At 42.0% G+C, this 18,289-nt stretch overlaps 1 protein-coding gene and 1 pseudogene across 1 annotated transcript in view; one reads left to right on the forward strand and one right to left on the reverse strand.

The window, feature by feature from the left end:
• Positions 1-8,606, reverse strand: part of LOC126187732 (uncharacterized) — a 69,910-nt gene extending 61,304 nt beyond the window's left edge. The window contains exon 1 of the mRNA XM_049928982.1: positions 8,476-8,606. Within this exon, the coding sequence (XP_049784939.1) occupies positions 8,476-8,554 (79 nt within the window). The 5' untranslated portion in view covers positions 8,555-8,606. The remainder of the gene's footprint in view (positions 1-8,475) is intronic.
• Positions 8,607-8,799: 193 nt separating this feature from the next.
• Positions 8,800-8,897, forward strand: LOC126189836 (U6 spliceosomal RNA; annotated as a pseudogene).
• The last annotated feature ends 9,392 nt before the right edge of the window (positions 8,898-18,289 follow it).

Below are 18,289 nucleotides of genomic sequence, written 5' to 3' on the forward strand. Positions count from 1 at the left end.
AAATTAAATGAAATTCGAAGCTCTATTGTTTCTCTGCTCGTGTTTTTTTTTACGTCGTAACTGCAACTGCTCACATCATTGCGGGTTGGACAAGCTGGCTGGCCAGTTTTGCCCAAGTTGAATACGGCGCTAAGGCTGTATTGCTCAGTCGATATGCACGATAACGCACAGCATAAAATCAAAACTTAACCTTATTTTGCACTTGACTGTACTCGAGACAGCTTTGCTTCTGCTCCACGCAAAATGAAATCCTATAAGATTCCAGCAAACGTGGAAGAACACAGGATGTAACGTTTACATCAGGTTTATTATTATGGTGGAAGACAGTGTAGTGTCCGCATATACGAGGATTGTTCGGAAAGTAAGGAACGATCGATCGTGAGATGGAAACCACAGTGAAAATTCGATGAGGTTTTGCACGGGTGTGTTGGGCAGTGTCTCTAGTATGCCCGTCGATAGCATTACGTCGTTCTTTTTAGTTCTGAGCACACAGGGAGCACATAAAGATACCTAGAATAATAGTGTCTCCCGCCAAGTACGAGGGCCTGGTGAGAAATTTCGCCTGAAGCTATGCAGCCAACATTACATCACTGTCATGCGGTTTCTTCTTCAAGACAAATCTCAGCCGTATTCTGTAGGAGCAATGGAGATGCTCCTGCATCGTTTTCAATTTGAAATGTTTAATTACCCACAATACAGCCCGTAATTGTCTCATTTTGAGTTTCGTCTGCTCACATGAACCGCTGGCTATGAAGACAACATTTTGTCACAGACAACGAGCTGTAGGCCAGCGTAGAGAATTGGCGGAGAGCACTGGCGGCTGTCTTCTATTACAAGCATATTGGAAAGTTGGTAAAACGCTACCACAAACGTCTAAGTCGGATCGGCGGCTATGGAGATAAGTAGCTGGAAGTTGTAGCTAACTGTTACAAATAAAAAATTTTTGATTTTTTCTGTGGTTTCCATTTCGTGACCGATCGTTCCTTACTTTCCGAATAGCCCTCGTACAAGTGAATGCTTAGGGTTGCCACCTGTGCCTTATAATAAAGTGCTGTCCGTTATTTCAGACAACTGTTCTTTACACTTTACGAGAGCAATAAAATACGTCAATACGTCAAAGTACTTTATTTCACATTGCCTTTTGTAGACTCGTTTTACGTAAATCACTAAAAGACCACAAAAGTTGGTGGTAATTATGGATGTAACGAATCAGCTGAATACCTGAAGCACGAAACGAGTACGCATTTTTGGACACAGTCTATCCTCAAATATCAATATCGTCAACGTCAAAGTTTCAGTTGAGCAAGAGTGACAACCTGTCAGTTCCACATTCTTAGAAACTAGTGAGTACCGCATGCGAGGCTGCTATACTGTGTAAGTAAAAATCTCTCTGTAGGTTGTTTACTGGTTATTTATTTCACGAAAAGTTGGCCGACTGCCTCCAAAATACTGCTTGTTAGGTATCGGTACCTGTCGCAACATTTCCTATCCTTACGACGCGGCTTCTGCCACCCACAGCGCTCTAACAGCTGCGGGGTTTTTGTAGTGTGGCAAAGCCTATGAGTCGAGAGTTTCTGTAATTTTAATTGTTGTTGTTGTTTCTGCTGTTTTTGTTGTGGCCTTCAGCCCGAACACTGGTTTGGTGCAACTCTCCATTGTAGTTTATCCTGTGTTGGGCTCTTCATCTCTGCTTAACTTCTACAACCTGTAACAGTTTGAACCTGCGTACCGTATTCACGTCTTGGCTTCCTTCTAAAAATCTTATCCTGCACACTTCCCTCCATAAGGAAGTTGACAAGTTCTTAATGTCTCAGGATGTGTCCCATCAATAGACTTTCTTCCTTTAATTATGCGGTTGATTTGATTCAGTACCTGATCTTTAGTTACACGATCTACCATCATTCTACAGCTCTGCATTCCAAAATCTGATACTCGTTTCTTGTCTGAATTGGTTACCACAAAAATTTCACTACTGTACAAGGATCCAGTCTACACGAATACTTGCATAAATAATTTCCTAATACTTAACACGTTTCCTAATACTCAACACGTTTTCTTCAGCTCTGCCAATCTTAAGGATAACTTGGTGCGTTCCAAGATTTCGTCAGAGACGGTTTAGTCTCGCGATTTTCAGAGCTGTGTTCAGTCGAAAAATTTGTCTATATTCCACAGTGATCTGTTTACCAAGCCCAGAAAATATTCCACGTGCAAAGTCGGTAACAGAATTACGTAGAGTGGTAAAAGCGAATTTTCACAAAGCACACATCGAGACTGTTTGATTCTGGCAGAGTTACACACTTTGGAGAATTTATTGTGTGCTCTCTTTCGAGTAGTACGATATCAGTACACAGAGGTAGCAATCTGATGAATTGTTTGTTATTAACATTCTCGAATGTTTGACGAGCACTGAATTTGCGCCTACTAGTGGCCGTCCACTGCCAACTGGGTCTTGTATAAAGTGATAATTTGAACACATTCAAAGACTTTTGGAATAAATCGTACCATTACTTAAAAGTAAATCCAAATAAGTACGTGGACATATCAAACATTCCTAGACTGTGTTTTACAAACTTTCGAAGGTATTGCTGATCGGTCAGTTCAATTAGGATACACTGCTACAGTTTGTGACCTTCCCTATAATTGCATGAGAGACAAGCAACTTCAGTGGCGACATATTGTAACATCTGGAATAGTGGAGCATTGTGACTGCAGACATTTCTTGGAGCTATGTTATAACCACTCTTTTGTGTCACGTGGAAAGCTCCCCTGCTGTCTGTTTTATTTTTATGTGCAGATCCCGTCATCTAGGGATAGCGTCTGTTACTAGTAATCAAAAAGTTTTGGGTCCCGGATTCGAACGTCACCACTGCTTAAATTTTGAAAAAATATTATCAGCAATGGCGGCCGAAGACTTCCGGCATAAGGAGTCACCCTCGTTCTGCCTACGACCTTGTAAAAGAAAATCTCAAAAGGGAAATGCTAAGGCTGCAGTATCAATAGCAGATGAAAATGGTATAACGGGAGTAATATTCGTTGTGAATACGATGGTAGGACAGAGACTGAGTTACTGTGAACAATTCACTGACAGTTTTTCTCATGATAATCGACAGCAAACAAACTCCAACAACAATAGTTCAGGTAGGCATGCCGACATGGCAAGCAGAGGATGAAGAAAGAAAATATTTGAGCATTTTAAAAGGGCAGTCTAGTACGTAAAGGAAGATGAAAATCTGACAGTCATGGGGGATTGGAATGCGACAGTAGGGGAACTAGTGGAAGAAAGTGTTACAGGATAACTCAAGAGCTTGATAGTAGGGACGAGAAAGGAGAAGACTAATTCAGTTCTACCGTAAATGTCTGCTGTACTATAGCGAATACTCTGATCGAGAATCACAAGAGGGGAGGCATACTTAGGAAAGGCCAGGAGATACGGTAAGATTTCAATTAGGTTACATCACGGTCAGATATTCCAAAATCAGGTACTGAATTGTACAGCGTACCCAGCAACAGATATGAACTCAGATCACAATTTAGTAATGTTGAAGAGTAGGCTGAAGTTTAACAGACTAGTCAGGAAGGATCAATGGGCAAAGAAATGGGATAGGGAAGTACTAAGGAATGAACAGATATACTCCAAGTTCTCTGAGGCTAAAGATACTGCGATAACGAATAGCTCAGTGGGCAGTTAAGTTGAGCAGGAATTGACATCTCTGAAAAGATCAACCGCTGAAGTTGGAAAGATAAACGTAGGTACAAGGAAGGTAACTGTGAAGAAACCATGGATAACAGAAGAAATATTTCAGTTGACCGACGAAAGAGAGAAATACAAACATGCTCAGGGAAGTACATGTAAACAGAAGTACAAGTCATTTAGGAAGTGCGAGGAAACTAAGGCGATAAGGTATGAGTGGCGATGTACCATCAGTCTTAAAACGTAATCCATACAATTCCGAAAATTGCAAGATATACCAAGTGCGACAATTATTGCACCTTGAGCTTAACGGCTCGTATATCCGAGTTGCTGACAATAATAATAAAAGAAAATTAAGGATCTGTTACGGGACGATCAATCTGATTTCAGGAACGGTAAAGGCACAAGAGAGGCGGTTCCGGTTTTGTCATTGACAATGGATCCAAGACTGGAAAAAATCAAGACACGTTCATAGGACTTGTCGACATGTAAAAATCGTTCGATACTGTAAAACTGAGCAAGATGTACGAAATTATGATAAAAATAGGGGTGAGGTGTAGGGAAAAACCGATGATATACAAAATGTATAAGAATCAAGAGGGAATAATAAGTGCGGAAGACCAAGAACGAAAGGCTCTAATTAAAAAGGGTGTAAGACAGGGATGCAGTCTTTCGCCCCTACTGTTCAATTCCAACATCGAGAAAGTAACGACAAAAGTAAAAGAAAGGTTTTGGAGTAGGATTAAAACTCAAGGTGAAAGGACATCAATGATAAGATTGCCTGATGACATTGCTATCCTTGTGAAGAAGAATTACAGGATGTTTTGAATGGAACAGTGAGAACAGAATATGGACTGAGATTAAATCGAAGAAAGACGAAAGTAATGAGGTGTCAGAAATGAGAATACTGAGAAACTTAACATGATAATTGGGGATCACGAAGCAGACGAAATTAAGGAATTCTGCTAGCTTGGAAGCCCATGATGGCCGGAGGAAGAAGGACATCAAAAGCACACTAGCACTTGCAGAAGCGAGAAACCTGACCAAGAGAAGTCTAGTAGTATCAAACGTATACTTTAATTTGAGGAAGAAATTTCTGAGAGTGTACGTTTGAAGCAGGACACTGTGCAACATGGATTGCGGAAAAACCGGAACAGAAGATAATCGAAGCATTTCAGGTATGGTGCTACGGAATGATGAAAATTAGGTGGACTTATAAAGTAAAGAATGAGGAGGTTTGTAGCATCGGCGAGGAAAGGAATACATGGAAATCACTGACGAGAAGAAGGTACAGGATAATAGGACATCTGTTAAAACATCAGAAAGTTACTGTCACAGCACTAGAGTGAGCTGTAGATGGCAAAAACTGTAGAGGAAGACAGAGACTGGAATATATCCAGCTTATAACTGAGGGCGATGCCGAGCTGAAAAGTTGGTGCGGAAGAGGAATTCGTGGCGGGCTGCATCAAACCACTCAGAAACAGATGATAAAGGAAAGAAGAGAAGAGTGAAATGATAGTGACAGTCGCTGTTATCAAAGAACAGAAAACAAATGCAGAACTCTGACGACGATGGATAGGGAAGAGTTGTGGGGGAGGGGGACTGACGAGAGTGAACTGCACAAAATGTGGGAGAACTGGGTATAATGATAGGTGGACCATTAGCTGTCTTTCGAAGTTCGGAAGAAATTTAATACCTCTGATATTTTGAGAAAGATATTTCCAAAGTCGGGTTTCTGACGCAGAAAATGATTTACAGAATACGGCAGTGTTATGTGATGGTTCAGAGAGAATTTAATTTTGTTGAGAAAGGGTGTTTCTCCTGCGCTGTCCAGACAGTAGTGTAAGAGCGGAAGACAAACAAGAGAGAGTGCATTGATTGAGACGACGATAGAAAAAACACAGATTATGACAGTGTCTAACCTTATCGGCTTGTAGCCACGATAACTATTCGTAGCCAGGAGTGATATGGTCGAAAAAGTGTCATCCCGAGTTCCATCGTGTGTGAGATTTTGTGTGAAAGTCCTTGGATAACAGGATCACCAGCCAATATGAGGAGTATCAGTCTCTCAACGAGCTTCCTTCTTTTCTGTAATGAGAGAATGACGCTGACTCCTTGTTACAGACTGCAATTGTGTGTTGAATCCAGTCAAATGATGCTCCAGAATTATCACCAAGTCCTTAGCAGAAGGAGAAAATGTTATTTCTGTCCATTTAAGACTCACCATAAAACAAATAGGTGACCATGAAATATATTTTAGGAAATAATTTTTTTCTATAAGGTTTAGCGACGCATGGGAAACTATTTTGTACGCTCAATTAAATCTTTGAGAAGGATTCACTTCCATATTTGTGACGATTGGGCCCACGAGAATTGTGACGTGGAAACTTAGCACTATGCTTGTATCACTTGGACTTACTTGAATGTTTATAACCACACGCTGTCCACTTACTGTGGGGCGGGTTGAGACCTCACTATCCTTTAAACAATGTCCCCTCACCTGCATAGGTTTCAGGTTGTCTGCCCCTTCGCTCCGCGATGGTAGGTAATGGTTTAGCCGAGAAAGACAACGTTGACGAAAATTCGAGTAAATACCTAACACTCAAGGTGACATAACCTCAGTCCATGGGCAATAGCTGAAAGCTAGTTAAACTACCGTGCATTCGGGATTCTTGTATGACTCGTTTGAAAAATGTCTGAAATTACCTTTAAGTTGGTTTATTGTCTTTAAAACATGGAATATGGCTACCTAGTCCGTATTTAATATCCCAGCATCAATTATGCAATGTTACTAACTGTCTCTGTTTGAAATTCACATCCGAAAGCAGCTAGAAGATATTTAGTCCGACCCCATATTCTGAACGTCCTAAACAGTCACTTACCCACAAGTATTTGCAAGTTAACAGATTCAGTCGTTCAGTATGATTCTTATAAAGAAGAGCTCACCATAATGTCTCGTAAGCTGCACGAAACACGCCACGCGGAGTTTATGTACGACGTGAAACGTTCACACGCGAATATTTCTTAAAATCAACCACTCACAAAGCCAAATTTTTTACGAAATACTCAATACTGTAGTCGCTATTCGTCAACAACACTAGATCCAATCAAATGCGCGAATTTCTTCATTTTGGTACAAATTTGTTCACGCGGTTTAGGGTACGTGTTTATCAGAAGGCGGCTTAAGCGACTATTCCTATAGGCTAGTATGTTAAGCAGCCAATCAAATCATCTAGAGCACTTATATACTGGCGGTATTTCTAATGTCTGCCAATTAGTTTACCACAAGTAATTTAAATTAGAAATTTCGTAATTCCGAATCTAAATAAAATTTAATGAAAAATCTATTCCTTTATACATAAGTAAATTATTAATAAATTTAATACTCCGCTCCCTTTCTGGCCTACTTTTACAAAATCAACCTCACTCAGACATACATCACAAATTTCCTTATCGCACAACAACTTTCTCACGCACACATTTACGCAGTTTTGATGAAATATCACATTCTTAATGTACATATGTCCCCTATTCACTCTCACAGTCTCTCCAAAACACATTATCAAAACGCGATAAACAATAAATTTTTAAAGTACTTTTAAAATGGTTCAAATGGCTCTGAGCACTACGGGACTTAACTTCTGAGGTCATCAGTCCCCTAGAACTTAGAACTATTTACACCTAACTAACCTAAGGACATCACACACATCCATGCCAGAGGCAGGATTAGAACCTGCGACCGTAGCGGTCGCGCGGTTCCAGACTGTAGCGCCTAGAACCGCTCGGCCACCCCGACCGGCAAAGTACTTTTAATTATGTCAGAAATCTATGGTAATGAAAATAAAGACAATTCCATAAAATTACATTGTATGAAGCTATCATATTGGCTGTAGTTTCCATTGATACTATAGATGAATACATTACAGTCCCTAAGTCAGTTTCACAATGCCAGCACGTTTATTATGTGTTTTAGGTAAAAATTTATTTCTCCGAAAGTACCCAAGTTATTATTATGAAATTTTAACAGTATGGTTGTGTTATCCATAGCATTTGGTAAACTAAGTATGAAAAAGATCGATTAATATTTAATAGTAGTTTTTCAGATTCAGAGACAGTATGTGTAACGTACTGCACGCAGCGTTAAGCAAGTACACGGCTCGCAGCTGTGTTAAAGTGAGAACCAAAGTATCTGCACTCCTCCCGGCTCCACGGCAAGCTACGCTTTCAATGCGAGATGACAACTCGTGATAATTTGCTACGTTACAAAACATTTTTTTTATAACTTATAATTTTATGTTTATTACAGCCCGCCAATAATGTAAACGACCTATATGAAAACGATGGTTGAAACGACGGAACTGAAAAGATGGAAAAAATATATATAAACTTTAACTTACGTATATTCTTCGCAAACAAAACAGATTCTTATAATTCTGTTAACTTACGTGTCACATATTATTTATTGTGAAGAGTGGTTCAATACAACTTTAGAAAAGAATTGAAAGTCCGAAAAATCTTTCGCGACCACACTCAGTATTTCCTTACGAACAGAAAAAGTATCGAACTGAATTACTACTAATCTGGTACCTACGGAAACGTCCCACGACTGAGAAACTGATGTCACGGTATCCATAATATTTAGCGCAACCCATGAGGAATGCAAACGTATCGCAACCACGTATTTCCGTCTGCTAAGAAGACTCTGTCAAGAACGGTGAAAGTTGAAAGACGTGCCTTAGAGTGAATCCGAGTTGTGACTGGACAGAAAGTAGCCATAGGCTCACCTGTTGGCATGCAGAAGCTGAAGAGGGCAGCGCACATGTAGCAGGCGAGAGCAGTACGCGTCACGACACCGAAGGCCATGGCAGCGTCTTGCGAACTGAGGGACTCATTTGATAAAAGATCGCAGCAGGCTGCTCTTTGTGGCCGCCGACTGCTCTGGATATCTCGTCACTGATAGGAAGCGGCCTCATATTTCAAATTACACCAATGAAAATTTTCCTGTTAACAATTCGTAGAACTGCAGTCATTTTCTTCCGAGTACAGCATTTAAAATGGTTCCATCAAATATGCGTCGGTTCAGGCTAACGAGATGTCCTCGCTTCGTCAGTATATACCGAACATTGAAATTGCAACTATACGTAGGAGATTAGCATAGCTCCTGGTCAAGTATAACAAGCAAAATCGCGAAGCGTTCTATGTTTTCGAAACGGGCTTATAAACAACGCGTTTGCTGAAACTTTTGAGACGATAATTCGACTAATACAGGCAGGCATAGATACCCTAGAAAGAGAGTACGAAATAATAACCAATCAAACACACACAGCTGATAGCCATGCAAGAGATCAGGAATTGACCCTTTCTAACAACACCTAGCGAAATGAGGACCAAGTTTAAAAATCTAAAGAACGATACAGCGTCTGGGGTGTATGGTTCAAATGGCTCTGAGCACTATGGGACTCAACTGCTGTGGTCATAAGTCCCCTAGAACTTAGAACTACTTAAACCTAACTAACCTAAGGGCATCACACACATCCATGCCCGAGGCAGGATTCGAACCTGCGACCGTAGCGGTCGTGCGGTTCCAGACTGTAGCGCCTTTAACCGCTCGGCCACTCCGTAATAAACGAACAACTCAGGACAGTACCTAGAAAACCACTTGTCCTGCTGACTATAATCTACGCTAGCTGCTTGCTCAGTTCATATTTTCCAGAAAAATGGCAGAGAGCACACTTCATTCCTATTCAAAAACTAAGGAAAGACTTAACTCGACCTGCCAGCCACAGTCCGATCAGTTACCTGAGCAGATCTGGAGAAGCGTTCGAAAGGAATCGTTAAGGACAGGCTACACGACATTTTAACTCAAAACGAGATGATTCGGCCAGAGTAGTATAGGTTCCAGCGAAAGATTTCGCCAGAGCTCCAACTGTCGAGAATTACCGAATACTAACGAAGAACTTCAGTACAGAAAGCTGGACCACTGCTGTTTTTCTAGACGTGGAACAGACCTGTGGTAAAGTCTTTCGCGAGAAATTGTTACAGAAGATGAGAGACCAAACAGCGATCCCCGACTGTTATATTAAATTTGTAGCGTGCTCCCTCTCCAATAGAAAAAATACGAGCGCAAACTGAACGTATCAAATCGGACATGAAACTCGTCGTAATTCCCCAAGGAGTAGGCTTGTCGTCACTCATATTTACAATCTACTTCAACGACAGGCCGGTGATTGGTTCAAATGGCTCTGAGCACTATGGGACTTAACATCTATGGTCATCAGTCCCCTAGAACTTAGAACTACTTAAACCTAACTAACCTAAGGACATCACACAACACCCAGCCATCACGAGGCAGAGAAAATCCCCGACCCCGCCGGGAATCGAACCCGGGAACCCGGGCGTGGGAAGCGAGAACGCTACCGCACGACCACGAGATGCGGGCTGAGGCCGGTGATTGCAGACGTCAAACTGGCGCAGTTCGCAGATAACACTGCGAACTTCACGAGTGGACACCTACCGAAGGAGACTACAGACGCAATTACACCTCTTCACCGAGTGGTGCAGACAGGACAAGCATAAAATTAACCTGGCCAAAACAACGGAAATATCCTTTAGCAAAAACCATTCACTAAAGAGACGCGAGACGTACACTATGTGATCAAAAGTATCCGGGCACTTGGCTAAAAATGACTTACAAGTTCGTGGCGTCCTCCATCGGTAATGCTGGAATTCAGTATGGTGCTGGTCCACCCTTAGCCTTGATGACAGCTTCCAGTCTCGCAGGTATACGTTCAGTCAGGTGCTGGAAGGCTTCTTGGGGAATGGCAACCCATCCTTCACGGAGTGCTGCACTGAGGAGAGGTATTGATGTCGGTCGGTGAGGTCTGGCACGAAATCAGCGTTCCAAACCATCCCAAAGGTGTTCTATAGGATTCAGGTTAGGACTCTGTGCAGCCCAATCCATTACAGGGATGGTATTGTAGTGTAACAATTCCACCACAGTCCGTGCATTATGAACAGGTTCTCGATCGTATTGAAGGATGCAGTCGCTATCCCCGAATTTCTCTTCAACAGTGGGAGCAAGATGGTGCTTAAAACATCATTATAGGCCTGTGCTGTGACAGTGCCACGCAAAACTATAAGGGGTGCAAGCCTCCTCCATAAAAAAGCACGACCATAACACCACCGTCTCCGAATTTTACTGTTGTCACTACACACACTGGTAGATGACGTTCACCGGGCGTTCGCCATACCCACACCCTGCCATCGGATCGCCACATTGTGTACCGTGATTCGTCACTCCACACAACGTTTTTCCACTGTTAAATGGTCCTTTACGCCCCTTACACCAAGCGAGGCGTTGTTTAACATTTACCGGCATGATGTGTGGCTTATGAGCAGCCGCTCGACCATGAACTCCAAGTTTTCTCACCTCCCGCCTAACTCTAATAATACTTGCAATGGATCCTGTTGCAGTTTGGAATCCATGTGTGATGGTCTCGATAGATGTCCCCCTATTACATATTACGACCATCTTCAACTGTCGGTGGTCTCTGTCAGTCAAAAGGCGAGGTCGGCCTGTACGCTTTTGTGCTTTTCGTGTCCCTTCACGTTTTCACTTCACTATCACATCGGAAACAGTGGACCTTTGAATGTTTGGGAGTGTGGAAATGTCGCATACAGACGTATGACACAAGTGACACCCACTGACCGGACCACGTTCGAAGTCCGTAAGTTCTGCGGAGCACCCCATTCTGCTCTTTCACGATGTGTAATGACCTCTGAGGTCGCTGATACGGAGTACCTGGCAGCAGGTGGCAGCACAATGTACCTAATATGAAAGATGTATGTTTTTGGGGGTATCCAGATACTTTTGATCACATAGTGTATCTTGGAGCGCAGCTGTTAAGTACTTCGGATTCACACTGGATCAGAAACTCTTTTTCCACAGACATGTGCTACATTTAAATACGAATGTCTCTGACAAGGCGAAGGAACTAATGCCACTATTCTGCAATATGGAGCTCAACATCTCAACACAGTTAGGCTCTACAAGGAAACGATATTACCAAAAATCCTTATGGGAGCACATTTCTCGCTATAAAGATCCAAACAAGATCACGTCCAGGTACTAAAAAGAAAGTCCTTCAGTGGATACACATAAATCCAGACATTGCAAGAGGAGCACAATTTGGAACCTATTGTGAAAATGATCACACTTAGCTCCACAAAAATTAATGACAAATTAGGCCAACTATGACGTGTTATACGTTACATCCGAAAAGTGGGTACCATCAGAGCAGAACCCTAGGATTTGTACAGAGTCACCAACGCGTTAGTTGAATAGGGATTTATAAAGGAGACACTACAAATACACTCCTGGAAATGGAAAAAAGAACACATTGACACCGGTGTGTCAGACCCACCATACTTGCAGCATTTGTGCACCGCCGCCGTCAGTGTCAGCCAGTTTGCCGTGGCATACGGAGCTCCATCGCAGTCTTTAACACTGGTAGCATGCCGCGACAGCGTGGACGTGAACCGTATGTGCAGTTGACGGACTTTGAGCGAGGGCGTATAGTGGGCATGCGGGAGGCCGGGTGGACGTACCGCCGAATTGCTCAACACGTGGGGCGTGAGGTCTCCACAGTACATCGATGTTGTCGCCAGTGGTCGGCGGAAGGTGCACGTGCCCGTCGACCTGGGACCGGACCGCAGCGACGCACGGATGCACGCCAAGACCGTAGGATCCTACGCAGTGCCGTAGGGGACCGCACCGCCACTTCCCAGCAAATTAGGGACACTGTTGCTCCTGGGGTATCGGCGAGGACCATTAGCAACCGTCTCCATGAAGCTGGGCTACGGTCGCGCACACCGTTAGGCCGTCTTCCGCTCACGCCCCAACATCGTGCAGCCCGCCTCCAGTGGTGTCGCGACAGGCGTGAATGGAGGGACGAATGGAGACGTGTCATCTTCAGCGATGAGAGTCGCTTCTGCCTTGGTGCCAATGATGGTCGTATGCGTGTTTGGCGTCGTGCAGGTGAGCGCCACAATGAGGACTGCATACGACCGAGGCACACAGGGCCAACACCCGGCATCATGGTGTGGGGAGCGATCTCCTACACTGGCCGTACACCACTGGTGATCGTCGAGGGGACACTGAATAGTGCACGGTACATCCAAACCGTCATCGAACCCATCGTTCTACCATTCCTAGACCGGCAAGGGAACTTGCTGTTCCAACAGCACAATGCACGCCCGCATGTATCCCGTGCCACCCAACGTGCTCTAGAAGGTGTAAGTCAACTACCCTGGCCAGCAAGATCTCCGGATCTGTCCCCCATTGAGCATGTTTGGGACTGGATGAAGCGTCGTCTCACGCGGTCTGCACGTCCAGCACGAAGGCTGGTCCAACTGAGGCGCCAGGTGGAAATGGCATGGCAAGCCGTTCCACAGGACTACATCCAGCATCTCTACGATCGTCTCCATGGGAGAATAGCAGCCTGCATTGCTGCGAAAGGTGGATATACACTGTACTAGCGCCGACATTGTGCATGCTCTGTTGCCTGTGTCTATGTGCCTGTGGTTCTGTCAGTGTGATCATGTGATGTATCTGACCCCAGGAATGTGTCAATAAAGTTTCCCCTTCCTGGGAGAATGAATTCACGGTGTTCTTATTTCAATTTCCAGGAGTGTAAATAAACAAACCGTCGAAGGAAAGACATGCCCATGTACTTTGAATAGGGAGTTCATAAAAGGGTGTGACCTTGTTTCTACGCCCCGAAATGTTACCTCTTTATTTTAAATATGACCCACATGTGAAACAGAGCAATCAGATTGAAATTATTTAAGTTTAGAAGTCGGGAGGACATTCGCAAAACGCTACCCAATAACAAAAGGGAAGGTTAACCTCACTCAACTCAGACAAAACTGAAATAATTCTCGCTGTAGATCTCAGACTGTTACTAGCTATGCATGTCAAGGAATTGTATCTTATAGATACAATTCGTGCAGTGCAATTGTGTTTGCAGTATGTTGCCTTTATCACCTTATATTAGACTGAAAACCCTGATCTAGAGTGGTGGCAGTAGTTATCTCGATGTCTCCGTCTCCACTGGTTCACGTCTCGACTTTCAACAACAGCACAAACTCACCTACACAACTAAAGATTTTACCCGATTAAACTGCAGTTTTTGTTCAACGCAGGATATTTCCACACAGTTTAAGGTAAATTAAAATGAATGTGGTACTTTTCGACAATATGGTTCTTGAGTAAACACGTGTGGAAGTATGGAAGAGTGGAAGGTTAATTTGTCAAAGGCCATGGAAAATGATAATAAGCTCGTAAAAGTTCCAGTTAAGGCGAAGGCCATGTAATGTCCAGAGTTTGTGTGGAACGTAACGTATGTACACCTACAATTCGGCGACAATTCCTAACATTGCCACTGGATGAAACAGCTAAAATAAAATCATCCCCTATTAATGGTAATGCCTGATACGTTATTTTGCAAGTGGCAGAGCAATGACTTAAACAACCTGAAACATTGGCCGACTGTATGAAATTTGGATTTTGATCCCTGCGTGTTCTAATGAAGTTCAACGTACAAACAAAGACCTAACGTTCCCCATGTTGAAATCGACTGGAGAACACATCGTAGGAAGAAACCTAACTCTCCGTCACCTGAGAAGTCACATAATATACAACACGCAGATGCGGTACCTGTGTGCAAAGCAACAATCTCAACACAATCCACGACGAAGGAGGATAAATATGGCCGTTTTAATATCATAAGACCAAGCGTTCATACTGCCAGTCAGATCGGCGTATCATCATCTCGGCAGTAGCAAGAAACGTGTGTCTCTGGATGCCTGCCACGATCCTTGTGAAAACGAATTCTGCTGGCAAGCTTCACTTTTGGTTGCTTCGTGTCAAAGTTCGCACGACTCGTCAAGACAAAACTTGTAGTTTCCACCCAGAGATGTGTTACCCCAGCCACAGATTGACATTACTAGACAGGCAACATCACATATGGTGGCATTGGTGCCAATGAAGCCAGCACCTCGCGCTCACCGCTGTATTACGATTCCAAAGGACGTGTAAATAAATGTTTGTGTACTGACGAACGATCTTAAGAAACAGGGATGAACTGGTATAATTACGTTACCTTTAGAGTTTTGACACAAAGCTAAATACATGCAAACTGTTTGGCTGCAGCCGGCCGGGGTGGCCGAGCGGTTCTAGGCGCTACACTCTGGAATCGCGCGACCGCTACGGTCGCAGGTTCGAATCCTGCCTCGGGCATGGATGTGTGTGATGTCCTTAGGTTAGTTATGATTAAGTAGTTCTAAGTTCTAAGGGACTGATGACCTTAGAAGTTAAGTCTCATAGTGCTCAGAGCCATTTTTTATTTGGCTGCAATTTTTTGTACAGCAGATGGAAAACACAAGGAATGTAACATTTCTCATTGCATCCGTAAGTAGAAATATCCTACGGATATTTGTTTTGAAACTGCACATAAGCCTAAATAATTATATTACAGTTTGTCTTACCTGAAGTACCACCGGTCTTTAAATAGTGTATTTATATTTTAAGGATTTTTAACTAATTTCGAATTCAGAATGAAATTTTCCCTCTGCAGCGGAGTGTGCGCTGATATGAAACTGGTAGATTAAAACTGTGTGCCGGACCCAGACTCGAACTCGGGACCTATGACTTTCGTGGACAAGTGCTCTGCCATCTGACCTACCCAAGCAGTACTCACGAGCAGTCCTCACACCTTTAATTCCGTTAGTACCTCGTCTCCTACCTTCCAGACTTCACAGAACCTCTCCTGTGTACCTTGCAGACGACTTTCAGTTGTATTGGAACATTATTTACACTTAAGAATACTACGACACGTTATGTAGCAGAATTATAAAACTCGTCATAATAATATAAAATCGTTGAGTTTCTTTTAATATTTTTTGCATTTGCTAGATTTCAGTTGTTTAATTTTTTGGACGACTCTACCAGTCATTTTTGTTCCTAAAAAGCTTTAATTGGATCGTAAATGGTTACAAACTTGAGCTTTTCCACCAACTCATCTAATCTGTCAAAGAATCTGTTAACTTCTTCCTTGCTGAAAACTGCTGCTCGTCGCGAGCTCGTGAATTCCGCCGTCCTTGGCATCATGTTTTCATGTCATTTCATAAAATGGTAGGAACAGTTTTTGTTCGTTTCCTTTCTCCGCTAGTGAATCGATATTTTATTTTCAGTTGCTTTTTATACCTGTATATCAGTTTTATGAAATCAGTTTTAGTCAAAGGCATAAGCTGGCTACCTAAAATTTTAATTAGATAGTAGAATGCTGTTTCCTGTTGACAGAAATCTGTTGAAAAACGTCTTTCACCTTAACTATCACTAAGCATACTAATATGGTGTCAAAACTCTCACTGTTCTCATCTGCTAGGGAAGTCGCGTAATTGGCTGCACAGTAGAGGAATATCTGCACGGAGTACTTTGAAGGAAATCTCTGTCGACCAATCAGGCGAATGGAAGGTTGAAGTTTGAATTCGCTTGGCCACGTGGATGAACACAAATATATCTTCTGCTGAGACAAGCTTTATGCTGCAACACGAGCTAACCTGGTTCTATTTGTTAAGTTCACATGGATTTTTATTATAGTTTGCCGAGATGGCCATTTCATAAGTTTGTATTACATTCATACCTTTTTAACTCTGCAGGTATGTCACTTTGTGGCCAATGCTAGAATTGTTGTTCCGGTGAACGCTTTGTTAACTGTACAAGAGTCAATATGAGTCTTTCATTAAGTCATCTGTGGGTATAGGTAATGGTTTACGTTATTTTACCGCTCACGTGGATTTAAGAACATATGGGGTTATTTTCTTCTGTTTTTGATAATACCGGTTTCTATAATCCATGTGGTGCCTTGGAGGATATGTGTAACATTGTTACTGAATTTCCATTCTTATTTATTGAATAAAAACGGTCGTGCATTTCAAAGTACTTCTTAATTTATTATCTCCTAAAGTCATTTATAAAATTTTTCTATCTTCGAAGTCAATAGCCATGTGTTCTCTTATCCGTTGGCTCATTTCGTAGTTGATAGCACAATTCTTTGAATACGTTCTGCCTTCAGTGAAGCTGCTATCACATTAAACTGCCATAGGCAGACAATACTCTTCTTTGTTTGGATGGGCATTACAGCCAATATAAAATAGATTTCAGTTGCTGAGATCCCCGAGATACGTGCTGTGGTTCTGAGAATATCGAGATTAGTTACTGTGATTCATGCCATCTATTATCTTTTGTTAGCCAATACACGCTGCAGTTTACATCCGAATATCACGCGTTTTCCCTATAAGATAAGACGCATCGACACTTACAATTGTACTGGCATAAGTGAACATCTCGGTTATAGCCTTGCACTTTTTAACACACGTCATAGGTCCCTTAGTATAGTTCGCAGCATTATGAAAGTCTGGTCGCTACCTGTTAGTACAAGAGACGAAATCGGTTCGCTTTGCTGTTTATTCACCTGTCAATTTTTTTTTATTAAGGGGAATTTTTCATGGTATTAATACTGAGGACATACTAGTGAGGTACTTCATTTAAGGTCAAAGAAATAGTAGGCTGAATTTTATCCTTAGTGGATGCTGTTGAACTCTGTGAGTATTCCTTTATAGGGCGTAGAAAAATTTCCGCCACCAGTCACAACAAAAGTTATTTATTCGTCACACGACCGGTTTCGGGTTTGTTCCCATCCTCAGGTGTTTATACATTCATGTACATATTTATATTGGTGGGGATCGCTGTTTGAACACAAAGAAAATTATTTGTTTGTGAGTGAACAGGTACAAGTGAAACAATTAAGTGGCAAGGCAGCATTTGTCGAAAATATATTTGTACTTACATGAAGATGAAATATCGTTATTATAATTATGCTGTGGTACAGTTTTTCCACTGAGTTGGGCATTTATTACCATTTTCACGTCCATGTTTCAGTTTTCTTTAATATTTCTTTACTGTGTTGTGAACTCATGATATACACTGTGTTTACGTACGAACATGTAGGTTATGGTCACAGAGCTTAGACATAGGAGGTGCAAAGATGTTGCTCATACAGAATAGTTTAAGGTCAAAGAACTTAGACATAGGAAGTGCAAAGATGTAGCACACATAGAAACTTAAAAAACTATTATAAATTGCGAAATTTTTGATTCGGATTATGAAATTTTGGATCCACATTATGAAAGTTTTGATCCACATTTTTACCAGAGAACTTAGATCTAGGAAATACAGTGACGTTATACATATGAAATTACTGAGAGCTATTATAAATTACGAATACCACAGTTACAACTATTTTGAGCCACACTGTGGTCAGAGAACTTACATCTAGGTTGTACAATGATGTGGTACAGGTGAAATTTTGAAAGCTACTACAAATTACGAAAATGACAGTTAAAATTTGTGTTTGCAGTATGACTTCTACAAATTACGATAATGACATTTTAACTGTTGTATGATTGCCGCGTCGGATTTAATAGCATATGACTTTGTTATTAGATATCAGAGTATAATGAGCTTTTTTTAAAAAA

The sequence above is a fragment of the Schistocerca cancellata genome, chromosome 5 (assembly GCF_023864275.1).
Source record: "Schistocerca cancellata isolate TAMUIC-IGC-003103 chromosome 5, iqSchCanc2.1, whole genome shotgun sequence".
Lineage (NCBI taxonomy): Eukaryota > Metazoa > Arthropoda > Insecta > Orthoptera > Acrididae > Schistocerca > Schistocerca cancellata.